This window comes from Cuculus canorus, chromosome 1 (assembly GCF_017976375.1).
Source record: "Cuculus canorus isolate bCucCan1 chromosome 1, bCucCan1.pri, whole genome shotgun sequence".
NCBI classification, from domain to species: Eukaryota; Metazoa; Chordata; class Aves; order Cuculiformes; family Cuculidae; genus Cuculus; species Cuculus canorus.
Genome location: NC_071401.1, coordinates 238,272 through 265,474, shown reverse-complemented (window position 1 = coordinate 265,474; position 27,203 = coordinate 238,272). Strand labels below are relative to the sequence as shown.

Here is a 27,203-nt window from a genome sequence, read left to right as displayed (position 1 = left end):
GAGTGGGATCAGGAGGGTTAGGGAGGGGATTCTGCCCCTCTGCTTCCCTCTGGGGAGACCCTACCTGAAGCCTGTGTCCAGTTCTGGAGTCCTCAGCACAGGAAGGACATGGAGCTGCTGGAGCGAGGCCAGAGGTCACAGAGATGATGTGAGGGCTGGAGACCCTCCTGTACAAGGACAGGATGGGTAAGTTGGGGTTGCTCAGCCTGGAGAATGCTGCAGGGAGACCTTGGAGCAGTTTCCAGTATGGAAAGGGGCTACTGGGAAAGTGGGGAGGGGCTCTTGATCAGGCAGTGCAGGGATGCGATGAGGAGAATGGTTTTGAGATGAAAGAGGGGAGATTGAGAGGAGATCTTAGGGAGAAATGTCCTGTGAGGGTGGGGAAGCCCTGGCCCAGGTTGCCCAGGGAATCTGAATCTGCCCCATCCCTGGAGGTGTTGGAGGCCAAGTTGGATAGGGCCTGGAGCAACCTGATCCAGTGGGAGGTGTCCCTGCCCATGGCAGGGGTTTTGAATTGGGTTATCTCTTGACATCCCTTCCAATCCAAACTATTCCACAATTCCATGATCCCAGTGAACTCTGCGCACCCCCTTCAAATGCTACTGAAACATGAACGTCCCATCACTTCAGCCTCATCCTCCTCCTCACCACAAACTCTTTGGAACAGCAACAGAACAGACAGCATTCCACAGAGCACCTCGAGATGCAACATCTCTTCCCGTGCCTCATTTCACCCCAGAGCCTCCAGCCTGCACTCTGGAAGGAGCAGGAGCCTCAGGGGTCACAAATGGGGCCCAAGTGCCCCAACCCACCTTGAATAAAGACGTGTTCCCTTTGATGTTCCACCTTTTATTGTGTGTGGCGGGGTTAGCGGGCTGTCTGGTACTTGACTCCAACAAATAGCAAAGGGCTGGATGATGGAGCCCCATCACGCCAGGGTAGGGAGTTAAGCACAGGGATAAGGAAAAATATAGATCAAATCATACCGAGTGGGGGTGGAGAAATGCAGCTCTCGGAAAACAAGATGGGGTGTGTGCTGTGGAAGGTTTTCCAGCCATGAACAGCATGGAAACCCCTTCCCAAACTGGCTGATAACATGGAGCAGAGTTTCCGTATGGGATAAAACACATGGCAGCATTTTAATACATGCTGCCAGCTCCTGCTCAGACCCCAAAAAGCAGATTTTACCCATTCCTGCCAGCCTGGATGGGGATGGTGAATGCTCTGGGCAGGAATGCATAGCCCATGCCTTTAAAGAGCTGTTTGGAAAGGGAATCTGAGCAGACAAGGAGGGCAAGCTCTGGCGGCAGCAGGATCCCACGGGCAGACCACACACCCCCCAGCTTTCCGAGTGCAGCAGAAACGACTCCTTTGCCCCGACAGACAAGAGTACCACGCAGGGACGTTTTTCTAGCTCTCTCTCTGGAGCAAAGGAGCTCAGCCAGGTCTGCTCTATTCTCCGAGATGGGAGTTACTGTCCTTGGTAAATAAGAGCTCCCTGAAAGCCCCGGACAGGTCTTGAAGGGAAGAGGTGTTAGGACTTTCCCTTCTGTCCAGGAAAAGGCCAGGGTTCAGTGTGAGACCACGCAAGAGCACTTAGGTTTTCTGGAATCCCAGCAATAAAGCAGAAACTTCTTAATCCCATCCCTGCGCACCAGCCCCAGTTGGTGGGGAAGCTACAACACTACTGGCATCGCCCCTCCTGCCTCCATGTCTTGGAGTTACCCTCCACACTACGTTTCCCGATGGACTCCAGCCAGGTGGAACGGCTTTGCTGGCGCCACAAGGTGGATCCATTAGGAGCCGCACATCAAACACTCATCCCGGTTCTCCAGGGAGCACACCATGGCGGCTTTATTCCTCTCCTTCTCCTCCTCTTCCTTGGAGGCCTTCTCCCGCTCCCTGAGCTTCTCTTTGTTGAGGGTGAACTGGATGGGGTTGGCAGCAGGCTTTGTCCTCAGGTAGTACATCCCAGTCTTCAGGCCCTGTGGAGCAAAACCACCATGCCAGGAGCCCGCAGCAGCCGGAACGCAGGCAGCACCATGGCCAAACAGGAACTGCAGAGACCAAACCTCCTCAGCCCCAACCACTGTACCAGCCTCACAATGTGGTGAGTTATGAGGAATAAAGGGAGGAACCACGGCTTTACTGCTTTATTCCAGCAGAAACACTGGATATGGCAGCTTCCGAGTATGGAAAGGGGCTACGGGGAAGCTGTGAGGGGCTTTTTGATCAGCAAGTGCAGGGATAGGACAAGGGGAATGGTTTTGAGCTGAAAGAGTGGAGATTGAGATCAACATTCCTGCCCAAATGGGGCTGTGCAGACCCTTCCTGCCCTCCAGCCCATGAATTCAGCCTGGCCAAGTCCCCTCTGCAGACCCTTCCTGCCCTTCAGCAGATCAACACTCCCTCCCAACTGTCCTGTGCGTTACCCTCACCCCAGATTTTAATTCAGAGCTCTTTTCTGGTTGGTTTTCTTTCATTTTCCTTCTCCCAAGCCAGAAAGCACCCACTCACAAACTCTGATGGAGCTGAGCTTCTGTTCCAGCTTGGATGCTCCAGCAGGAGGGTTTGTGTTCCACTTAAACATGCACAGTGGTCAGGGACACAGTGTCAAGAGGGTTTGGGGGCTCTTTCCCTCATGACAGGAAAATAAGCTGCACCTTGAGTATCTTGAAGATGGGAATCTCCCCTAATAGGATGGGAGAGTTGGGGTTGTTCAGCTGGGAGAAGGCTATGCAGAGACCTTAGAGCAGATTCCAGCACTGAAAAGGGCTCCAGGAAAGCTGGGGAGGTGCTCTCGATCAGCGAGTGCAGGGATGGGATGAGGGGAACGGGTTTGAGCTGAAAGAGGGGAGATTGAGATGAGATCTTAGGGAGAAATGTTTTGCTGTGAGGGTGGGGAGGCCATGGCCCAGGTTGCCCCAAGAAGTGGTGGCTGCCCCATCCTTGGAGGTGCTGAAGGACAGCTTGGATGGGGCTTGGAGCCCCCTGATCCAGTAGGAGATGTCCCTGTCCCGTGGCAAGGGGTTCGAACTGGATGGGCTTTGACGTCCCGTTCAAACCAAAAGCATCCCAGGATTCTGTGATTCCTGGAGGGACATGGCTTTTACCCTTCTAAGAATCAGTGAGACCAGCTTTTCATGAAAGAACGTCTTGTCTCCCATCTTCTGTATATTCCAAAACACCATCCTGCTCTAATCCAACCCGCTATCTGTCCCAAAGACTATATGGGAGACTTCAATCTTCCTGATATCTGCTGGAAGTACAATACAGCAGAAAGGAAGCAGCGTAGGAGGTTCCTGGAGTGGGTGGAAGACAACTCCCTCACACAATTGGAAAGTGAGCCGATGAGGGAGGGTGCCCTCCTGGACCTGCTGTTTGTGAACAGAGAAGGCCTTGTGGGGGATGTGATGGTTGGAGGATGCCTGGGACAAAGCGATCATGAGATAATAGGGTTTTCAGTTCTAGGTGAGATGAAGAAGGGGATGAGCAAAACAGTCACATTAAACTTCCAGAGGGCAGACTTCGGACTGTTCAGAAGGTTGGTTGGCAAAGTCCCATGGGAGACAGTCCTTAAGGGCAAGGGAGCTCATGAGGGCTGGGCACTCTTCAAAAATGAAATCCTAGCAGCTCAGGAGCAAGCAATCCTCCTGTTCTGGAAAAGGAGCCGGCCAGGGAAAAAAACAGCTTGGTTGAGTAGGGAGATCTTGAGAGATATCAAAAAGAAGAGGAATGTCTATGAGCTTTAGAAGAAGGGACAGGCGTCTTGGGTAGACTACAGGGAGGAAGTGAGATCATGCAGGGAAAAAATCAGGAGGGCTAAGGCCCAACTAGAAATCAAACCAGTTAAGTCTGTGAAAGATAATAAAAAATCTTTCTGCAAATACATTAACAAGAAAAGGACAACTAGGGAGAATATTCAGCCCCTATTGGATGCAGAAGGAACAACAGTGACAAGGGATGAGGACAAGGCTGAGGTACTCAATGCCTTCTTCGCCTCAGTCTTTAACAGTAAGGGAAGTTGTTCCCCCTGTGTACAAACACAGGAGTTAGAGGAGCAGAATGTGGCTCCCATGATCCACCAGAGGAGGTGGTTAGAGACTTGCTTGCCCAGCTAGACACCCACAAGTCTATGGGGCCGGATGGGATCCACACAAGAGTATTAAAGGAGCTGGCGGATGTCCTTTCCAAACCCCTTTCCATCATCTTCTAGCGGTCCTGGCTGACTGGGCAAGTTCCACTGGACTGGAGGCTGGCTGATGTTGTGCCCATATACAAGAAGGGTTGCAGGGAGGATCCAGGGAACTACAGGCCTGTCACTCTGACCTCAGTGTCGGGGAAAGTCATGGAACAGGAGATCTTGAGTGCTATCATGAAGCACATGCAAGAGAAATGGGTGATCAAGCCCAGTCAACATGGGTTCATGAAAGGCAAGTCTTGCCAAACTAACCTGATCGCCTTCTATGACAAAGTGACTCGACTACTGGATGGGGGAAAAGTCTGTGGATGTAGTCTTCCTAGACTTCAGTAAAGCCTTTGACACAGTTTCTCACAGCATTCGGCTTCAGAAACTGTCAGCCTCTGGCCTGGACAGGTGCACAGTCTCCTGCCTTGAAAACTGGTTGGGCCCAGAGAGTGGTGGTCAATGGAGTTAACTCCAGCTGGAGGCCAGTTACAAGTGGGGTTCCCCAGGGCTCAGTACTGGGTCCAGCTCTGGTCAGTGTCTTTATCAATAACCTGGATGAAGGCATTGAGTGCACCCTTAGCAAGTTTGCAGATGACACTAAGCTGGGTGGAAGCGTGGATCTAATCGAGGGTAGGGAGGCTCTGCAAAGGGATCTGGACAGGCTGGACCACTGGGCTAAGACCAATGGCATGAGGTTTAACAAGGTCAAGTGTCAGGTCCTGCACTTGAGGCATAACAACCCTATGCAGTGCTACAGACTAGGAGAAGTCTGGCTAGAAGAAAGCTGCCTGGAGGAGAAGGACCTGAGGGTTTTGGTTGACAGCCGAATAAACATGAGCTGGCAATGTGCCCAGGTGGTCAAGAAGGCCAATGGCATCTTGGCTTGTATCAGAAACGGCGTGACCAGCACATCCAGGGAGGTTATTCTCCCACTGTACTAAGCACTGGTGAGGCCGCACCTTGAGTACTGTGTTCAGTTCTGGGCCCCTCACTACAAGAAGGATGTTGAGGCTCTGGAGCGTGTCCAGAGAAGAGCAACGAAGCTGGTGAGGGGGCTGGAGAACAAGTCTTATGAGGAGCGGCTGGAAGGGCTGGGGTTGTTTAGCCTGGAGGAGGCTGAGGGGAGACCTTACTGCAGTCTAAAACTACCTGAAAGGAGGTTGTGGAGAGGAGGAAGCTGGCTTTTTCGCCCAAGTGACAGGGGACAGGACAAGGGGGAATGGCCTCAACCTCTGCCAGGGGAGGTTCAGGCTGGACATCGGGAAAAAATTTTTCACAGAAAGGGTCACTGGGCACTGGAACAGGCTGCCCAGGGAGGTGGTTGAGTCACCTTCCCTGGAGGTGTTTAAGGGACGGGTGGCTGAGGTGCTGAGGGGCATGGTTTAGGGAGTGTTAGGAATGGTTGGACTCGATGACCCAGTGGGTCCCTTCCAACCTAGTGATTCTATGACTCTATGATTCTATGATTCAAAGAAGCTTCCTGCCCTGCTCCCGTACCTGCTTCCACCCGTAGAAGTGCATGCTGGTGAGTTTTCCATAGTTGGGCTCCGCGATGTGGATGTTGAGAGATTGGCTCTGGTCAATGAAGGCACCTCTGTCCGCTGCCATCTTCAGGACAGTCTTCTGGGAGATCTCCCACACAGTCTTGTAGAGCTGCTTCAAGTCATCAGGAATCTCGGGGATGTTCTGAAAGGAATGGGAAGTTTTCCAATGCAGTACAGACAGTGACTGCCCTGATGTTCATGTTTATAGAATCATGGGATCATGGAACAGTTTGGGTTTGAAGGGACCTCAAAGCCCATCCAGTTCCACCCCTGCCATGGGTAGAGGCATCTCCAACTGGATCAGGGGCTCCAAGCCCCATCCAACCCGTCCTTCAGCACCTCCAGGCATGGGGCAGCCACCACTTCTCTGGAAAACCCAGGCCAGGGGCTCACCACCCTCACCATGAAACATTTCTTTCTAGGATCTCATCTCAATCTCCCCTCTTTCAGCTCAAAACCATTCCCCTTGTCCCATCCTTGCACTTTGTGATCAGGAGCCTCTCCCCAGCTCTCAGTTTACGAAGTGCAGTACCATTACCACTGTGTCTTCAGTCAGCTTCTCTACTCCAGAGGCTAGCTCCAGTACAAGCCAGTCACCACCAGAGTGGACACATCCCATCTTATTCCTAATGGAAACGCTACCCATGGCAGCTTTTCCCGCCCAGGTTGGCCAAACCATTGCATACAATGAACCTCAACAATAATCTGTGCAAATTGACCCCAGTCATCAGGAATCCCTGTTCTCCCTGGGGTTTCACACCTACCTGGATGGAGCCGTTGTGGGCAATGATATGGTTCTTCATCTCCTCGTTCCACAGGCCCCTCTCTGTGAGGTCTTTCAGCAAGTGTGGGTTCACAACCTGTGAGAGGAAAGGCCAGAGAATGAGAGCAGTGAAAAATCTACACGTAAACCCCGCTGAGCTCGTAGGACAGCACGGGAAGGACACGGATCCAGAGGAGGCCACAGAGATGATGTGAGAGCTGGAACACCTCCCGTATGACGACAGGCTGAGAGACCTGGGGTTGTTCAGCCTGGAAAAGAGAAGGCTGCAGGGAGAACTGTGAGGGTGGGATGAAGTTCAACCAGGCTGAGTGCTAGGTCCTGCACTTGGGACAAAACAACCGCATCAATGCTCCAGGCTTGGGAAAGAGTGGCTGGAAAGCTGCCTGGCAGAGAAGGACCTGGGGGTGTTGGTCAACAGCAGCTGAACATGAGCCAGTAGTGGCCCAGGTGGCCAAGAAGACCAACAGCATCCAGGCTTGGATCAGCCATGGGGTGGCCAGCAGGAACAAGGCAGGGATCACCCATGCACTCAGCACTGGGGAGGCTGCACCTCGAGTCCTGGGTTCAGTTCCGGACCCCTCACTCCAAGAAAGACCTTGAGTGGCAGGAGCACGTCCAGAGAAGGGAACAGAGATGGGGAAGGGTCTGGAGCACAGAGGTTGCAGGAGCAGCTGAGAGACCTGGCGGTGGGGAAGAGGAGGCTGAGGGGAGATCTCATCGCTCTGCGCAGCTCCCAGAAAGAAGGTTGGAGCCAGTCAAGGGTCAGGGTCTGCTCCCAAGGAACAAGGGGATGGGATGAGAAGAAACGACCTCGAGTTGCACCAAGGGAGGTTTAGATTTGGTATTGGGAGAAATTCCTTCCTGGAAAGAGTGGTAAAGCCCTGGCAGATGCTGCCCAGGGAAGTGGTGGAGTCCTCATCCTTGGAGGGGTTCAAAACTGTGTGGCCCTGGCACTTGGGGACAGGGACGGTTGGGCTGGACAAGCTTGGATGGATTTTCCACCCTCAATGATTCCATGATTCTCAAGTTCCTGGGTATTATAAACAGGAAAGGGAAGTGTACAGAGCAGGAGGAATGCCAGAAGATGTGAGAGGGAGAGATCTTCACCTACCGCTTCCACTGAGCACAACCTGATTTAGTAAATAAGGGTATAAATAATCCCCAAGACTTGAGCTCAGAAGGGGAAAGGACAAAGTGGGTGCAGGTTGTTAATCTGGGAGGAAAAACAGTGAGCTATTGGCTTGCCAGGACCGATGGGGATGTCTGGTCTACACGGCAGGTTAGCCAACCTATTTTTGACCTCACTCCATGTGGCCAAGTCGATCCTACAGGCAGGAGGACATGGAGTGCTGTCCCCAATGTTGATGAGAGGATCCCAGAGGAGACGGAGGGCAGAACAGAGCTTCCCAATGGTCAGATATTGCCCTTGTCTCACCGAGCTCTTTGTCTTTGGACCTCACAGTGCTTCCTGCTCTTTCCCGAATGCCAGATCACTCTGGATCCCTAAAGCTCTTGGAGATAACTGGGTGCTTCACACACAGACCCTCCCCTGAGATGGTATGAACTTTCCCATAACACGCATGTCCCTTCAGTGACTTCGCTGCTCATGGCCCATTTATCATGCATTCCTGCAGGCCATTTGTTCCAGTTCAAAGGATGACTGTGGAACTCACAAAGCTGCCCTACGGCAGCATGCAGCCCAGGCAAGACATCCCCTGGGCGCTTGCGGCCTCCAACCAAACGCCTGAGTTACCAAACTGAACTGATCTACCAAGCGCGTGGCCTCTGTCTTCTTCTTACAGTGAAGTCATCAATGCTACGGAAGCAGGAAAGCTCTTTCCCACAGCTGCCTCTAGTGGACAGGCACAGTTGGACTCCACGATCTCAAATGTCTTTTCCAACAAAGCAATGCTATGATTATCTCACTTACCTGGAACTCGCCAGAGAGGACTCGGCGCGTGTAGATGTTACTGGTGTAGGGCTCTATGGATTCGTTGTTGCCCAGGATCTGGGCAGTAGAAGCAGTCGGCATGGGAGAAATGAGGAGGCTGTTTCGGACACCATATCTGGCAACAAGGGGCAAGAAGAAAGTGTCAACTGAGGGAGACAGGAGAGAAAGGATGCAAGGACAGCATGGTTTATGTTTGTTTTGCAAAGAGGGGTGGTATGAGGAACGCAGTTCACATGCTCAGAATCTGAGAATCATGGAATCACTGACGTTGGAAAAGCCCTCCAAGTTCATCCCATCCAACCTCAGCCCAGCCCCACCATGCAGGACTGAACCAACTGCTGGAATCTCATCTGCTCAGGGCACCCTGCAAACCCTCGATCACCTGTGGTCAAAAAGGGAAGCTCGACTAAATGCGTCATGCAGGTCAATGTGGGAGCATAACTAAAATGCAAAAGTGCTATTTTCACCTTTAATCAGAGCCCTTCTCAAATTATTTAGTCATGAGAAAGAGTGCATGGAAAAAAATATGTCAGGAACTCCAGAACTCCACAGAACTCAGCTAAAACCAAATTGAGCACCTTGTGAAGAGCCCAAGCCTCCATACACAAAAGAGTAGATTCACTCAGTTTTAAAGTCAGACTCACACAAATCAAACAAATTCACTGCAGGCACTTCACATTTTGAACATTCATGGATTCGTGGAATGGGACACCAAAGCCCATCCAGTTCCATCCCCCTGCCGTGAGTAGGAATAACTTCCGCTGGATCAAGGTGGTCCCAGTCCCATCCAACCTGACCTGGAACAGCTGCAGAAAAGCTCTGCAGAGGGATCAGAACAGGCTGGATCCACGGGCCAAGGTGAATGGGATGGGGTTCAAACAGGCTCAAAGCCACAACAACCAAGAGTGTTGATGGGAGCAGCTGGAAAGCTGCCTGGCAGAGAAGGACATGGGGGTGTTGGTTAACAGCAGTTGAACATGAGTCAGCAGTGGCCCAGGTGGCCAAGAAGGCCAACAGCATCCAGGCTTGGATTGTCCCCCTGCACCTGGCTGTGGGGAGGCTGCACCTCGAATCCTGGGTTCAGCTCTGGGCTCCTCACTCCAAGAAAGAACTGGAGGGGCTGGAGTGCGTCTCGGGAAGGGAACAGAGCTGGGGAAGGGTCTGGAGCGCAGGGGTTGTGGGAGCGGCTGAGGGCCCAGGGGCTGTTTAATCTCAAGGAGGTTGAGCGGAGACCTCATCTCTGTGCACATTTCCCAGAAAGGAGGTTGGAGCCACACAGGGGTTGGGCTCTGCTCCCAAGGGAACAAGAGATAGGACAAGTGGAAATGGCCTGAAGTTGTACCAGGGGAGGTTTAGATTAGTATTGGGAGAAATTCCTTCCGGGAAAGAGTGGTGAAGCCCTGGCAGAGGCTGCCCAGGGCAGTGGTGGAATCCCAATCCCTCAAGGGGTTCAGAAACCGTGTGGTCGTGGCACTTGGGAACAAGGTACAGTCAGCCCAGTGGGGCTGGATGAGCTTGGAGGGCTTTTCCAAAATTAATGATTCCATGATGTCCCCACTATCATTAGTTTTCAGTTGTTTAGAACATCGAATGTATTTCACACCTAATGCAAAGCACATGACACTACTCACTTTGCAATCTTCTCCTTTAGCGCCTTCCAGTCCCAGAGGTCAGAGGGAGTGACACTCCACATGTCGTACTGGAGAACCTGAAGCACATAGGCACAGCTCAGGTTAGGCAGGGGGCTGAGTTCTCACTGCTTTATATATCACATCTCTAATTGACTTATAAATCCTAGGAATTACTACAGTTCAGCCTTGGCAACGCTCCTGTATCCCAATCGTACTTACACCAAGTCTTTTAACAGCAATGAAAGGGACACTACCATGTGCTGAGCCTCACTTTGTGCCTGTCGTTACACCGATGCAATTCTTACTGCACTGAAGAAGCAAATGATTAATCACAGAATCATGGATGGTTTGGGTTGGAAGGGACCCCAAAGCCTATTCAGCTCCGATCCCCTGCCATGGGCAGGAACACCTCCCACTGGATCAGGGGCTCCAAACTCCATCCAACCTGGCCTTCAACACCTCTAGGCATGGGGCAGCCACCACTTCTCTGGGCAACCTGGGCCAGGGCCTCCCCACTCTCATGACAAAATATTTCTCCCTAAGATCTCATCTCAATCTGCCCTCTTGCAGCTCAAAACCATTCCCCTCGCCCTATCCCTGCAATCTCTCATCAAGAGTCCCTCCCCAGTTTCCCTGGAGCCCCTTTCCATACTGGAAGCTTCTCTAAGGTCTCCCCACAGCCTTCTCTTCTCCAGGATGAACAATCCCAACTCTCCCAGCCTGTCCTCATATGGCAGGTGTTCCAGCCCTCACATCATCTCTGTGGCCTCATCTGGACTCATTCCAACAGCTCCGTGTCCTTCCTGTGCTGAGGACTTCAGAACTGGACACAAGACTCCAGGTGAGCATCTCAACAGAGCAGAGCAGTGGGGCAGAATCCTCGCCCTTGCCCTGCTGGTCCCACAGCTTTGGATGCAGCCCAGGACACAGTTGGTTTCTGGGTTTCAAGTGCACGTTACCGGCTCGCGTGGAGCTTCTCCTCCCCCAGCACTCCAAGTCCTTCCTGTCCTGAGGGCTCCATGTAGAGGTGATGGAGGAGAACTCCAGCACCACTACAGTATTATCAGTGTTTCAATCCTGCTGTACCAAAGATGATGCACAAACACATTTCTGCTGTTCCCAGCCCTGCCACGACACGTCTCCAGGCACTCACCCCTTTGCTGACAGGAGATCCTGCGTAAGTTTCATATGGCCCTTGCTCCCTAGCAAGTTCACAGCTTGCTTCCAAAGCACCATAGTAAATTGTCTCAAAGATCTGCTGGTTCAAACGCTGGGCCTCGGCGCTTTCAAAGGGGTAGCGCATCAGGATGAAGGCATCTGCCAGGCCCTGCACGCCGATGCCAATGGGACGGTGGCGCCTGTTGGAGCGTTCGGCCTATATGATGTCCAAACAAAAGAGAATAACCAGCTTTAGCAGGACTGCAAGTAACAAACAAGGTTGGAAAGGGCCTCTGAGATCGTTTTTCATCTGAACCATTGCCTTTTACAGAATCAGGGAATGGTTAGGGTTGGATGGAACCCCAAAGCCCATCCAGTTCCAGCCGTGGGCAAGGACACCCTGCACTGGATCAGGGGGCTCCAAGTCTCATCCAACCTGGACTTCAGCACCTCCAGGGATGGGGCAGTCACCACTTCTCTGGGCAACCTGGGCCAGGGACTCACAGGAGAGCATTGCTTCCTAAGATCTCATCTCAATCTCCCCCCTTCCACCTCAAAAACGTTCCCCTTGTCCCATCTCTGCACTCTCTGATCAAGAGTCCCTCCCCAGCTTTCCTGGAGCCCCTTTCCGTACTGGAAGCTGCTCTAAGGTCTCCCTGCAGCCTTCTCTTCTCCAGGCCAGACAATCCAAACTCTCTCAGCCTGTCCTCATATGGGAGGTGCACCATCCATTCTGCTGCAATAATTCCCTTTTCAGTTCTGAAGATCTAGATTAAGTTCATTAGAAGTGATCACTGATTTTAATTACTCAGCCTGACAAAGGGTGCCAGGATTTAGAAGTGAACACTCAGGACTTCCTGAAAAGCAGACCCATGGGGACGCTTGAACTCATGCATTCGAACTGATACCGAAAATGCTAGCAAATCAAACTCTCTCAGACTGGTTTTGGAGGTTTGGAAAGCAAGTATCCTTCATCAGGCCTGGGCAATGTGAGGGAGTGACCTCCATCAGTCACGTGCAGTAAGACAACAGCTGCTTACAGAATATATTTCCCACTTACATGCATATGTATCGATTTTCCCAGAAATCTTATGCATATTCTATTACTTTCCAAGGTCTAATTTTAATGTTGTTATGAAACTTCGCAACAGTCAGAACTCTTGCTGATTTGGAGCTGGCTCCAGCTCTCTGCTTGACCTTGGCTTTAAGATATAAAATACTGCAAACAGAGGTGATTACAGAAGAAGAGATATCTGTTCTGCACAGATCATACTTCACCCAAGACGTTATCATCTTCAAAGAACAAACAATGTCTGGAAAACATCATTTTAAAGAAAACATGCTGTCAGAGGGACATTCTGTCTAACTTTCAAAAAACCACAACTGCTTAGATGAAACTTAACTGTACTTTAGCTTAAATCAAAATATGCCACTTTGTGAAGTTTCAAAATATTCCACATATTGTATCACAGAATCACAGAATCACAAGGTTGGAAAGGACCCATTGGATCATCGAGTCCAACCGTTCCTAACACTCCCTAAACCATGTCCCTAAGTACTTCATCCACCCGTTCCTTAAACACCTCCAGGGAAGGCGACTCGACCACCTCCCTGGGCAGCTGTTCCAGTACCCAATGACTCTTACTGTGAAGAATTTTTTTCTGATATCCAACCTGAACCTCCCCTGACGGAGCTTCAGGCCATTCCCTCTAGTCCTGTCCCCTGTCACTTGGGAGAAGAGGCCAGCTCCCTCCTCTCCACAACCTCCTTTCAGGTAGTTGTAGAGAGTAATAAGGTCTCCCCTCAGCCTCCTCTTCTCAAGGCTAAACAACCCCAGCTCTCTCAGCCGCTCCTCATAAGACTTGTTCTCCAGCCCCCTCACCAGCTTTGTTGCTCTTCTCTGGACACGCTCCAGAGCCTCAACATCCTTCTTGTGGTGAGGGGCCCAGAACTGAACACAGTATTCGAGGTGCGGTCTCACCAGTGCCGAGTACAGAGGGAGAATAACCTCCCTGGACCTGCTGGTGACCCCATTTCTGATACAAGCCAAGATGCCATTGGCCTTCTTGGCCACCTGGGCACACTGCTGGCTCATGTTCAGTCGGCTGTCAACCAGCACCCCCAGGTCCTTCTCTTCTGTGCAGCTCTCCAGCCATTCTTCCCCCAGTCTGTAGCGCTGCATAGGGTTGTTGTGCCCCAAGTGCAGGACCCGGCATTTGGTCTTGTTAAACCTCATCCCATTGGTCTCGGCCCAGCAGTCCAGCCTGTTCAGATCCCTTTGCAGAGCCTCCCTACCCTCCAGCAGATCCACACTTCCTCCCAGCTTAGTGTCATCTGTATCAGAACCATATGTGCTAGAAGACCCTAATTTTTCTCAGGTCTGGTTTCACGCTTTGGGCATGGGTTGATTTCCTCCTCCGACACCCAGCTCTGCCGCTGGCCTCTCTTTATGTACTTGCAATGCAACAAACCTGCTCCCATTTCTTGATCATCACCCCCCTTTCCCCAATTCCCTTCCAGGAAGCCACCTGTGTTCTGTATAAAACCAACAAGACCATGTTACACCTTCTTGGGATTTTTCCAGGACCCTCCTTCTCTGTTCCACTTCCCACTCTTTCCAGGACTCATGGAACAGAATCACAGAATGTTTTTGGTTGGAAGAGACCTCAAAGCCCATCCAGTTCCACCCCCTGCCAAGGGACAGGGACATCTCCCACTGGATCAGCAGCTCCAAGCCCCCTCCAACCTGGCCTTCAACACCTCCAGGCATGGGGCAGCCACCACTTCTCTGGGCAACCTGGGCCAGGGCTTCCCCACCCTCACAGCAAAATATTTCTTCTCCCCTCTTTCAGCCTAAAACCATTCCCCTCATCCCATCCCTGCACTCCCTGATCAAGAGCCCCTCCCCAGCTTTCCTGGACCCCCTTTCCATACTGGAAGCTGCCCTGAGGTCTCCCCAGAGCCCTCTCTTCTCCAGGCTGGACAACCCCAACTCTCTCAGCACGTCCTTGGCACACCCTCACCCCACACCAGCCCACCTCTGGCACGGGGTAATAGTTGATATCAATGATTTTGTTGAGGTTTCGCACAATAACTTTGGTGACCTCCGCCAGCTTCTTGAAATCATACACGTGCTCTGACGTGACGTACATGTTCAGCGCGATGGAGGCCAGGTTACAAACTGCAACCTGCGGAGAAAACACAGGGAAAATGGGCATGGAAACCAGCGTCCCAAGCGAAAAATGACACCAGGCTACAGAGCTTCCAAACCATATGGAAAGGAGGAATCAAGGCTGGAGAAGGGCACTCCCCTTTCCTATTCTATCTTATGAGCTGCTATGAACACAACAATTCAAGGTTTGGTAGGGATCAAAAACAGCCCAAGAATTCAGTCCTCTGGCTTGGTCAGTCCTGTAAGCCATCTTTCCAGAAATGAAGCCTAAGCATTCCTGGTGCTGCCAGAACCTTCCTGTGAAGGAATTTTTCCCAGTATCCAGCCTGAGCCTTGCCTGGTGCAACTTGAGGCCATTTCCTCTCATCCCATCCCTGAACAGGCCGGACATCAGGGAAAAATTTTTCACAGAAATGGTCATTGGGCACTGGAACAGGCTGCCCAGGGAGGTGGTTGAGTCACCATCCCTGGATGTGTTTAAGGGACGGGTGGCTGAGGGGCATGGTTTAGGGATTGTTAGGAATGGTTGGACTCGATGACCCAGTGGGTCCCTTCCAACCTAGTGATTCTATGATTCCATGACTCTATGATCCAAGCCCAGATGCTGCTGGCCTTTTTGGCCACCCGGGCCACTGCTAGTTCATGTTCAGCTGGTGTTGACCAACATCTCCAGGTCCTTCTCTGACGGGCAGCTTTCCAGCCACTCTTCCTGGAGACGTTGATGGGGTTGTTGCGACCCAAGTGCAGGACCTGGCACTCAGCCTGGTTGAACCTCATCCCAAGATCCACTCAATCTCCCCTCTTTCAGCCTAAAACCATTCCCCTCATCCTATCCCTGCACTCCCTGATCAAGAGCCCCTCCTCAGATTTCCTGGAGCTCCTTTCCATACTGGAAGCTGCTCTAAGGTCTACCCACAGCCTTCTCTTCTCCAGGCTGAACAACCCCAACTCTCTCAGTCTGTCCTCCTACAGGAGGTCAAAGCTTTTCCAAGCACTGAAGCTCCCGCTCTCCACCTACCTCATCTTTGCTGGTGTACTCCACTATTTCCGTACAGAGGTTGCTGCATTTGATGGTTCCCAGGTTCTGCTGGTTGCTCTTGCGGTTGCAGGAGTCCTTGTAAAGCATGTAGGGCGTGCCGGTCTCTGTCTGAGACTCAATGATTGCGTACCAGAGCTGCTGGGCCTTCACCACTCTGCGCACCCGGCCTTGTTTCTCATAACTACAATGGGGCACATGGTGCTTCAGAATTCCCAGGCTCTCCAAAAGCATCAGGGAGAGACAATCGTTCAAAACACAATGTCAGGCTCTTCGGTGGACAAGATCCCATTGAGTGGTGTGCACTCTGAACCAGCCAGAAGAGCTAGTATCAAGGTTGTCATTGTTTAAAGGAAAAGGAAACATTTCAGAGATTCAAAACCATCACAGTAACATGGATGGTTTGGGTTGGAAGGGACTTCAAAGCCCATCCAGTTGCAACCTCCTGCTATGGGCAGGGACACCTCCCACTGCATCAGGTTGCTCCAAGCCACATCCAACCTGGTCTTGAACACATCCAGGCATGGGGCAGACACCTTTCCACACTGGAAGCTGCTCTAAGGTCTTCCTGCAGCCTTCTCTTCTCCAGGCCGAACAACCTCAACTCTCCCAGCCTGTCCTCATATAGGAGGTGTTCCAGCCCTCACATCATCTCCGTGGCCTCATCTGGACTCACTCCAACAGCTCCATGTCCTTCCTGTGCTGAGGACTCCAGAGCTGGATGCAGGGTCCAGGTGAGGTCTCTCCAGAGTGGAGCAGAGGGGCAGAATCCCCTCCCTGGCCCTGCTGATCCCATGTCTTTGGATGCAGCCCAGGACATGGGTGGTTTCTGGGCTGTGAGTGCATGTTGCTAGCTAATGTTGAGCTTCTCATCCCCCAGCACCCTAAGTCCTTCTCTCAGGACTGCTCCCAATGCATCCTCCATCCAAGCTGGATTGGTGCTTGGGAGTGCAGTCCCATATACCCTATAGAACTTGTTCAAAGCAAAGCCATTGACCTCCTCAAGCAGGATTCACTTCAGTTTCCCTCTATACAAGCTGAAACGATCATTCACACAGATTTTCTCCTGAGTCGGTCACAGCTAGATGCACACAGTAAGGAGACCTTCCCCATCTTTGTCCTTTTCCAGTCTCATAGTGGAATTCCTGACTGCTTGTCAGCCAACACCATATTCCCGCATGTAGCTCCCAGATCAGGGAGCAGATGGAAGTCTGTTCCCTTTCCTTACCTCTCATACAGCTTCTCAAACTCTTCTCCCCACACCTCATCCAGGCCAGGACACTCATTCGGACACATTAGGGACCAATCCTGAAGGAAAGAAAAGTATTCCAAGGGAATCCGTTAATTAGAGGCATTCAGCTTCAACAGATCCTGCCGTAAACAGGAATGTGGGAACAATGCTTTGCATTCTGAGAAAGCGGGAGGCTGCTCTGGCAGCCAGCAAGGGGAGGTGATTATCAGACTGCTCAGATTCATTTAAAACATAATTATACAGATATTTATGACCAAACTGCAGTTTTTTGTCCTGAAACAGCCAGTTATCTCTCAGGACAGAACTCACTTTTAAGCAAACAGGGGCACTCATGAAGATACATTTACTGGGAGGACTTTGAGGCTTTGAAGAAACACCAGAGGAAAAATTTAGTGAAATAGGATCGGTACAAAACCCTGGGCTGCAGGATTAAGCACTGAAGCAAAGTATTGGAGTCCTCTAGCTCCCGCCTCAATCTGCACAGCTCAGCTCCCAACTGAGGAGCAGCAGCTCTTTCAGGAAGGTCCTTTCCTGCCAAGAAGGCAGCTCTGCAACCCACCACAAGCTCCATCCTCCAGCTGGAGCAACAAACCTACTCCTCAACCACACAGCTCCTTACCTGGTTGGTTTCAACCCGCTTCATGAAGAGATCAGGAATCCAGAGGGCAAAGAAAAGGTCTCTGGCTCGCTGCTCTTCCTTCCCGGTGTTCTTCTTTAGGTCAAGGAACTCGAAGATGTCCAAGTGCCATGGCTCCAGATAGATGGCAAAAGCCCCAGGTCTCTGGTTCATCAAACATGGGCCAGATCAGAAACTTCCTTGGAAAGAAATCCTTCCGTACCACTCCCAAGTGCACACAGAGCCCTAAACTAATTGGAACTTCGTTTGAGAGACTAGTTAGGGCACTTTCAGTACGTTTGTTATGTCACGTCACCCACTGGAACTCGTATCAGAGAGTGTCCTGATTTGGAAGGGACACGAAAGAACTATTGAGTCCAACTCCTGTCCCTGCACAGGACAACCCAAACATTCACACTGTGGGGCTGAGGGCATTGGCCAAATACTTCTGGAACATTATCAGGTTGGGCACCGTGACTGCTTCCCTGGGGAGATGTTTCAGTGCTCCACCACCCTCTGCGTGAAGAACATTCTCCTAATGTCCAACCTAACCCTACCCTGGTGCATCTTCCTGACATTAGTTTGGGTCAGAGAGAAGCTCTCAGCGCCTGCTCCTGCTCCTTCCCATGTGAGGAAGCTGCAGAGTGTGATAAGGTCTCTCCTCAGTCTCTTCTCCAGGCTGAACAGACCCAGTGACTTCAGCCACTCCTCAGATGCTTCCACTCTAAACCCTTCCCAACTCTGTGGCCACTTCTGGAGGCTCTCCAGTGGCTTTAAATCCTTTTTGTACTGTGCTGCCCAAAACCGTGCCCAGTGCTTGAGGTGAGAATGCTGGGATACCAACAAGAAGGGGGAATCGTGTCATCTCACTGACGTTCCTGGGTCCACCTTCCAGACACTGAGCCTCCCTCTCTGGCCTGAGGTTCCCTTCTGGACCCTAATTTAACAGAAAGCCAGTACCTTGTTGCCTCCTTGATCCACATAACGGGCGGTGTTGTTGTAGACTCTCAGCATTGGAACAAGGCCATTGGAATTCCCATTCGTCTGCAGAAGAAACAAGAAATCCATCAATATGGAAAAGCAGCTGCCACGAGAGATGGGTCTGCATTGTCACAGAATCACAGAATGGTTTGGATTGGAAGGAATCTCAAAGTCCATCCACTTCCAACCCCTGCCATGGGCAGGGACACCTCCCACTGCATCAGGGAGCTCCAAGCCCTACCCAACCTGGCCTTCAACACCTCCAGGCATGGGGCAGCCACCACTTCTTGGGGCAACCTGGGCCAAGGTCTCCCCACCCTCGCAGGAGAACATTTCTCCCTAAGATCGCATCTCAATCTCTCCTATTTCAGCTCAAAACCGTTCCCCTCATCCTATCCTTGCACTCCCTGATCAAGAACCGCTCCCCAACGTTCCTGGAGCTCTTCTGTACTGGAAAGACCTTCTTGCCCTAGGGTGGACTGAAAAGAGGACAACTAGGCCATACTGACCATGACATTAAAACTGACCCAGTGGCTGCAGGCTGGATTTGGGAACTGGAATGCAGACGTTCCCCGAGCCCAGGGGGTTCCCCGCTGCGGGGAACGCCATCTGCACGCTCACCCCAGCAATGTAGCTGCCTGTGGCTCGGATGCAGCTCACGGCAAGGCCAATCCCACCAGCAGACTTGGAGATCAGCGCACACTGCTTGAGCGTGTCGTAGATTCCCTCAATGCTGTCATCCTTCATGCATAGCAGGAAGCAGCTATGGGACACAAACATAGAGATCAAACCCAACAAAGTCAAGACATGCTTCACCAGTAGTTCAGGAAAACAAGGGTGGAAACCAAACCTTCACCACACTGTGCAAAGCAAAGAAACGAAGCAAAACCACAGGCTGTGAAGTAGAATAAAGAGCAGTTTTGGGGAGCACCAGTTGTGTTACCGATACATGCGTTAAGCAAGTAAAACACGATGGCTGCTTTGAAAACATTTCAGAACACAATGACCAGGATTTGTTTTGTAATCTAAACGAGAGTACAGGTGTAAGGAACTTTGAGATAAAATACAGCCTGGAAACATCTCAGAGAACCATGGAATGGGATGGGTTAAAAGGAACCTCAAAGCCCATCCGGTTAGAACACCATGCCATAGGCAGGGACATCTTCCACTGCATTAGGGGGCTCCAAGCCCCATCCAACCTGGCCTTCAACACCTCCAGGCATGGGGCAACCACCAGTTCTCAGGGGAACCTGGGCCAGGGCTTCCCCACCCTCACAGGAAAAGATCTCATCTCAATCTCCCGTCTTACAGCTCAAAACCGTTCCCCTTGTCCCATTCCTGCACACCTTGATCAAGAGACCCTCCCCAGCTTTCCTGGAGCCCCTCTCCATATTGGAAGCTGCTCTAAGGTCTCCCTGCAGCCTTCTCTTCTCCAGGCTGGACAACAACAACTCTCTCGGCCTGTCCTCATTTGGGAGGTGCTCCAGCCCTCACACGATCTCCGTGGCCTCCTTGCTCCAACAGATCCATGTGCTACCTGTGCTGAAGCTTAAAGAACCCTGTCAGTTTTTCCCAAATCCTACACTAGAGATCGAGTTTTTGACAGTAACTCTCAAAACTTCCTAGAACAACCCCCAAAACACTGCTGTTATTTTAGAAGTTCTAAAAGCATTCACTTTGAACAGACCCCGTCTCCAAAACTTCATCTTCATCCATTTACGCGGGAAGCAAGCCTGAAAGCCAATGGTACCTGGAGAGCTGAGGCCGGTTGGTGCCGGCGTTGAATAACGTGGGGGAGGCATGGGTGAACCACCTTTCGGAGAGCAAGTTGTACGTCTCAATGGCGGCATCAATGTCATTCCCGTGGATCCCCACCGACACCCTCATCAACATGTGCTGGGGACGCTCCGCAACTGGACACGAAGAGCAAAGGAGGAGAAGGAACATCAATGGGACAAGTTTCCATGCAGAGGTCACAGCACTCTGCTACAACGCACAATCGCCACTCGAGAGCCCCGGTTTTCATGGAATCACAGAACAATGCAGGTTGGAAGGAACCTTGGGAGGTCTCCAGTCCAATCACATGCTCAAACAAGAGCCAGCGAGGAGAAGCTGATGGGGACAGCCCTTACCTTTTGAGTTGATCTTCAGCAAGTACGAGCGTTCCAGAGTCTGAAAAGAGAGAAACTGCTTTAGCAGACAGGCAGATTTTATGGTAAAAAAACATCCTAACTCCAAACTCAAACTTCTGTTCCTTATCCCAGGCTCCAACAGGAGCTCTGGCACTGCACTGCTCTTCCTCTGGCCAACGGCACAGAATGTGAGACGATTACTGACTGAAAACCCTAAAAGTCATGGAATCATGGAACGGTTTGGGCTGGAAAGGACCTTAAAGCCCATCCAGTTCCACCGCACCGGCACATCTGCCAGTCCTTGGAATCAGGAAATGGTTTGGGGTAGAAGAGATCCCAAAGCCCAATCAGTTCCACCCCACTAGAGCATGGGCCAGCCATTGGAACCATAGAATCACAGAAGAGTTTGAGTTGGAAGAGACCTTAAAGATCATCTGGTTCCAACTCCCTGCCATGGACAGGGACATCTCACTAAATCAGGCTGCCCAAGGCCCCATCCAACCTGGCCTTGAACACCTCCAGGGACAGGGCATCCACAGCCTCCCTGGACAACCTGTTCCAGTGTCTCACCACTCCCATGGTGAGGAAATTCTTCCTAATGCCCAGTCTAAATCTGCCCCTCTCCAGTTTGTACCCATTCCTGCTGGTCCTATCCCCACAAGCCTTTATGAATAGTCCCTCTCCAGCTTTCCTGCAGGCCCCCTTCAGGTACTGGAAGGTCGCTATAAGATCTCCTCTGAGCCTTCTCTTCTCCAGGCTGAACAAGCCTTACTCTCTCAGCCTGTCCTCGTAGGGAAGGTGCTTCAGCCCTATAATCATCTTTGTAGCCCTCCTCTGGACCCATTCCAACAGCTGCGTCTCCTTCTTAAGTTGAGGATTCCAGAACTGGACACAACATTCCAGATGAGGTCTCACAAGAGAGGAATACAGCGGCAGAATGGTTTAGGGCTGGAAGGGACCTCAAAGCCTATCCAGTTCTAATCCCCTGCCATGGGCAGAGACACGTCTCACTGGATCAGGTTTCTCCAAGCCTCATCCAACCTGGCCTTGCACACCTCCAGGGACAGGGCAGACACCACTTCTCTGGTCAACCAGATCCAGTGTCTCATCACCCTCACCATCAGGAATTTCTCCCTGATGTCTCATGTCAGTCTCCCCTCTTTCAGCCCAACCATTAAACCCTCACAGCAGCCAAGGATTCACAACAGAGCCAAGAATAATGTTCACAATTCATCCCATTCACCATCTGCTTCCTGCGGGTACTCCTTGCTTTTCACACTCCAGCTGATATCCCACCCGCTCCAGTGCCCTCCTCAACTTCATCGAGGCAATTCTGTAACCATTCCCACCCTTCCCAAGGGGTTCAGCTCCAGAGCGATACCAAGACAGCAGTGATCATTAGCACGAGTAACGGGCTCATTACCTTAAAGCCAAAGTAGTTGTAGGAGAAGTCTCTATCGTAAATGATGGCAGAATTGAGGCGCTGAGGGGAAATAACAGTGAAAATGTTCCATTTACAACCAGATTTTCCATGCCTCATGTTAAGGTGGGACAACACTGTCACTGTTTGGCATTTCTGGCCTCAAAGGTGCAGCAAGGCTGATACTGGATCAAAGGAATGGAGTGGGAAAGAGCATGCAGCTCAAAAGAGTCAACACATACTTCTAACAGGTTCCTCCAAACACTGTGCACAAATGTTGGCTGCGGTTGGATAGGATCACAGAATGGTTTGGGCTGGAAGGGACCTCAAAGCCCAGATAGTTCTTCCACAGGCAGGGACATCCCCCACTGGATCAGGGGGCTCCAAGCCTCATCCAACCTGGCCTTCAGCACCTCCAGGGATAGGGCAGCCACCACTGCTCTGGGTAACCTGGGCCAGGGCCTCATCACCCTCACAGCAAAATGTTTCTCACTAAGATCTCACCTCAAACTCCTCTCTTTCAGCTCAAGACTGTTCCCCTCGTCCCATCCCTGCACTCCCTGATCAAAAGCCCCTCCCCAGCTTTCCTGAAGCCCCTTTCTCTACTGGAAGCTGCTCTAAGGTCTCCCCGCAGCCTTCTCTCCTCTCATCCACCGGGGCTTGTTCTTAAATTAATTAGCGGTGCTGATCAAACCTGTAAGGACACCCAAGAAGACAGATTCACCTACAGACATCGTTAGGGGAAGGAAGCTCCTGTTCCCTCTCCTTTAAACCAACCAAAGGGAGCAGTTGCTGCCTGCACTGGTTTCCGCACCAACTATTTGTCCTAAACTAGACATGGCTGATTAAAAATAAATGATCTGCATGAGTTCACTGAATTTTTAAAACCTGGAAGTGAAAAAAGCATCTACGTACGTCTTTGTTGGCCAAAACAATGTTGAGAGTTTCCTTGGAGATCATGGGGGAGTGCTTCCCATTGTGCGGGTTTATATAGTTATAGAGGTCATCCATTACGTCTGCAATGGAAAGGAGTTTCAGATGGTCATCCACAGAGACAGAAGCACCAATATTTCAGGGATTAAGGGATCAAGTGAACCCTTAGTGAACCCCTAGTGAGTTCGTGGATGATACTAAGCTGGTAAGAAGGTTCCTCTACAGAGCGTTCCTCCACTCCAGCCCATGAATCCAGTCTGGCCAGGTCTCTCTGCAGAGCTTTCCTGCTCTCCAGCCCATGGATCCAGCCTGGCCAGGTCCCCCTGCAGACCCTTCCTGTCCTCCAGCAGATCCACACTCCCACCCAATTTGGTGTCATCTGCAAACTGGTTGAAGGAGCACTTAATGTTTACCATCTCCATGGCATTTCCAGTTACCCTGGGTACAGAATAACATCTGCTTTAGAAAAAGATTTCCACATTTCCATCCTGTGACCTCCCAATACCTCCCTGGCCCCTGTCCGCATGCCCCCAGGCCCTCACCACTGAACACCTTCTTTGTCTCCTTGTGCAGGTTGGACACAGCGATCCTCGCAGCCAGGATGGCGTAGTCAGGGTGCTTGGTGGTGAGGGTGGCAGCCGTTTCAGCTGCCAGCGTGTCCAGCTCCACCGTCGTGACGCCACTGTAGAGCCCCTGGATCACTTTCATAGTGATCTGTGCCTGGAAAAGGGAAATCCCAAAGGGTGTTGGGGAAAACTGTTGGACGTTCCAGCCATTCCAGCCAAAAGGCACAGAACCACTCACTGTTTGAATAGAGAGGCAGAGTGACCATCAAACACCCTAGGTGATGTCCAGTTGGACTTGATGATTTCAAAGGTCTCTTCCAACCCAGTGATTCTATGATGATTCTAAGTAATAGAATCATAGAAGAGGTAGGGTTGGAAGAGACCTTAAAGATCATCTGGTTCCAACTCCCTGCCATGGACAGGGACATCTCACTAAATCAGGCTGCCCAAGGCCCCATCCAACCTGGCCTTGAACACCTCCAGGGACAGGGCATCCACAGCCTCCCTGGACAACCTGTTCCAGTGTCTCACCACTCCCATGGTGAGGAAATTCTTCCTAATGCCCAGTCTAAATCTGCCCCTCTCCAGTTTGTACCCATTCCTGCTGGTCCTATCCCCACAAGCCTTTATGAATAGTCCCTCTCCAGCTTTCCTGCAGGCCCCCTTCAGGTACTGGAAGGTCGCTATAAGATCTCCTCTGAGCCTTCTCTTCTCCAGGCTGAACAAGCCTAACTCTCTCAGCCTGTCCTCGTAGGGAAGGTGCTCCAGCCCTCCAATCATCTTCGTAGCCTCCTCTGGACCCGTTCCAACAGCTGCATCTCCTTCTTTCATTGAGGATTCCAGAACTGGACACAGTATTCCAGATGAGGTCTCACAAGAGAGGAATAGAGGGGCAGAATCACTTTCCTTGACCTGCTGGCCACGCTTCTTTTGATGCAGCCCAGGGTACGGTTGGCCTTCTGGGCTGCGAGCACACATTGCCGGCTCATGTCGAGCTTCTCATTGACCAGCACCCCCAAGTACTTCTCTGCAGGGCTGCTCTCAATCACATCATTTCCCATCGTGTACTGAAAATGAGGATTGCCCCAACCCAGGTGTAGGACCTTACACTTTGCCTTATGGAACTTCATGAGGTTCTCACAGCCACACTTCTCCAGTCTGTCCAGGTCCCTCTGGATGATATCTTGTCCTTCCGGTGTGGCAACTACACCACTCAGCTTGGTGTCATCTGCAAACCTGCCGAGAGTGCACTCAATCTCACTGTCAATATCATTGATAAAGATATTAAACAGCACTGGTCCCAGTACGGACCAGAGGGACACCACATGTCACGGATCTCGAGCTTTGAGCTTCACCACTACTCTTTGAATACGACCATCCAGCCAGTTTCTTATCCACCATACCGTCCACTCATCAAATCCATATCTCTCCAGTTTAGAGAGAAGGATGTTATGGGGGACCGTGTCAAAGGCTTTACAGAAGTCCAGATAGACCACATCCGTTGGTTCACCCGTACCCACTGCTGCGGTTACCCCATCATAGAAAGCCACTAAGCTGTTCACACAGGATTTGCCCCTGGTGAAGCCATGCTGCCTGCCAATAATCAGCTCCTTATCCTCTATGTACTTTAGCATAGTTTCTAGGATGATCTGTTGCATAATCTTCCCAGGTACAGAGGTGAGGCTGACAAGGCGGTAGTTCTCAGGGAACCATAGAATCATTTGGTTGGAAAAGACCTGCAAGAGCATCAAGTCCAACCACATCTGTCCACCACTAAACCAACCCTAAGCACCACATCTGCCTGCGTTTTAAACCCTTCCAGGGATGGGGAATCCACCACCTCCCTAGGCAGCATCTGCCAGGGCTTGAGAACCCTTTCTGTGAAGAGATTTTTCCCAATATCCAATCTGAACCTACCCTGGTGCAACTTGAGGCCATTTCCTCTTTTCCTATCACCTGTCACTTGGGAGAAGAGACCAGCACCAATATCACCACAACCTCATTTCAGGCAGTTGTAGACAGCGATGAGATCTCCCCTCAGCCTCATTTTTTCCAGGCTCAACGACCCCAGGTCCTTCAGCTGTTCCTCATAAGACTTATGCAGCCCCTTATGCAGCTCTGTTCCTTTCTCCAGATGTGCTCCACCCCCTCAAGGTCTTTCTTGGAGAGAGGGGCCCAGAACTGAGCCCAGGATTCGAGGTGCTGCCCCCCCCAGCACCGAGTACAGGGGGATAATCCCTGCCTTGTTCCTGCTGGCCACCCCATGGCTGATCCAAGCCTGGATGCTGTTGGCCTTCACGGCCACCTGGGCCACTGCTGGCTCACATTCGGCCATTGTCGACCAACAACGTCAGGTCCAGATGCTCTTCCCTACACCTGGAGTGCTGACAAGAGTTGTTGTGGCCCAAGTGCAGGATCCAGCACTCAGCCTAGTTGAACCCCATATCACGCCCACATGAGTTGGAGCAACCACCAACTCTTCTTAAAATATGAGAAACTCAATGGCTTCAACAAGGTTTGGGGTAAAAGCAGGTTACAAAGCTGAACGAATTTTTCCCAGCAGCCTCAGACTTGATCTGGGAAGCAAAAACTCCAGGAATACAAACAATTAGAAGAAATGGATCATGAAGGAGCTTCCCAAGAACTTCTGCGCAGCCACCACGCATGGATTCCAACATGGAGAGGGACTGGGTACAGTGGCTCCTCATTCCGGGATCCCAGCAGGGAAAACCACTGCAGGAGAATGGGAAGGACGGAAAGGACACTTACAGGATCGACAAAGTCGGCGTTAAGGCCATAGCAGAGCTTCTGGATGCGCGAGGTGATCTTGTCAAACATGACGCGCTCCTGGCGTCCATCTGTGGGTGGAAGAAAAGAGCACTGAGACAGCAGCGACCACTCAGACCATGGACCCCAACCCGGCACCCACACACGGAGCCAGCAGCTTCCAGAGGGAATTGGGGTGGGAATCGGCATGGACAACACATTCAGGAGCTCTGTAACCATGAGAGAGACCCCCAAAACACAGGGGGCCCCCTAAACCAGAGGACATGAGAGGGACCCCGAAGCAGAGAGGTCCCCTAAAACCAGTGAACCCCAAAGCAGAGGGTTCCCCTCACACAAGAGCCATGGAGGGACCCCAAAGCACAGGGATCCCCTCGTATCAGGGACCCTCAAAACACAGGGGTTCCCTACACCAGGGCCATGAGAGGAACCCCAAAGTAGAGGGGTCGTCCCCCTCACCTCCAGCCATGAGAGGAAGCCTCAAAGCACATAGGTGCCCTAAAACCAGGCACCCCCAAAGCAGACGGGTCCCTTCATACCAGGAACCCTCAAAGCACAGGGGTTCCCCCACCCCCAGGAACCTCAGGAGCAGAGGGATCCCCTAAACCCAGTGATCTCCAAGGCAGAGGGGTCCCTCCCACCTCAGGGACCACCAAGTACAGGCTCTCTCTACCCCAGGCCCCCCGTTCGCCCGGTTCCCCCCTCACCCCGCTTCACGACGTGCATGGCGCCGCTTCTGCACTCGCCGCTCCCGCCACGCGCGCTGATCCCTCCGCGCCGCCGTAGAGACGCTACCCTGCGCGTGACGCCGACGCCGCCATCTTGGCTCCGGGCACCGCCTACTTCTCGGCACTTTTTTATCCCATGCGCACCTCCTGCACTCTCTTTCCATCCTTATGGGAGCCCCTTTTCCATCCTCCATCCCTTCTTTTCCCTCTCTTCTCCTCCTAATATCTTCCTTTCCAAATCAGTCCGCGCCGCTTGCCCAGTTCCAAGATGGCGGCGTCGGCGCTGCCCGCCTGCGGACGCGCGGGAAAGGCCAGAGCGCGGTCCC

The 27,203-nt window shown here is 51.8% G+C and overlaps 1 protein-coding gene across 3 annotated transcripts; it reads right to left on the bottom strand.

The window, feature by feature from the left end:
- Positions 1-830: 830 nt before the first annotated feature.
- Positions 831-26,978, bottom strand: RRM1 (ribonucleotide reductase catalytic subunit M1). 3 transcript variants are annotated; one of them, XM_054085081.1, is made up of 20 exons: positions 26,857-26,895; positions 26,135-26,223; positions 24,474-24,601; positions 23,342-23,519; positions 22,782-22,882; positions 21,870-21,929; positions 20,447-20,486; positions 20,065-20,227; positions 18,936-19,077; positions 18,294-18,377; positions 17,337-17,498; positions 16,694-16,773; positions 15,448-15,649; positions 14,296-14,445; positions 11,253-11,474; positions 10,100-10,176; positions 8,448-8,583; positions 6,498-6,593; positions 5,687-5,875; positions 831-1,985 (listed from the first exon to the last, which is right to left on the bottom strand). In XM_054085081.1, the coding sequence occupies exons 4-20, from the start codon at positions 23,505-23,507 to the stop codon at positions 1,797-1,799; spliced, it is 2,259 nt and encodes a 752-aa protein (XP_053941056.1). In that variant the 5' UTR covers positions 23,508-23,519; positions 24,474-24,601; positions 26,135-26,223; positions 26,857-26,895; the 3' UTR covers positions 831-1,796. The 3 variants fall into 3 exon arrangements, with proteins under 3 accessions (XP_053941056.1, XP_009555437.2, XP_053941063.1); XM_009557142.2 differs by lacking the exon at positions 24,474-24,601 and having other exon boundaries at positions 26,857-26,978; XM_054085088.1 differs by lacking the exons at positions 24,474-24,601; positions 26,135-26,223; positions 26,857-26,895 and having other exon boundaries at positions 23,352-23,489.
- Between the last annotated feature and the right edge of the window lie 225 nt (positions 26,979-27,203).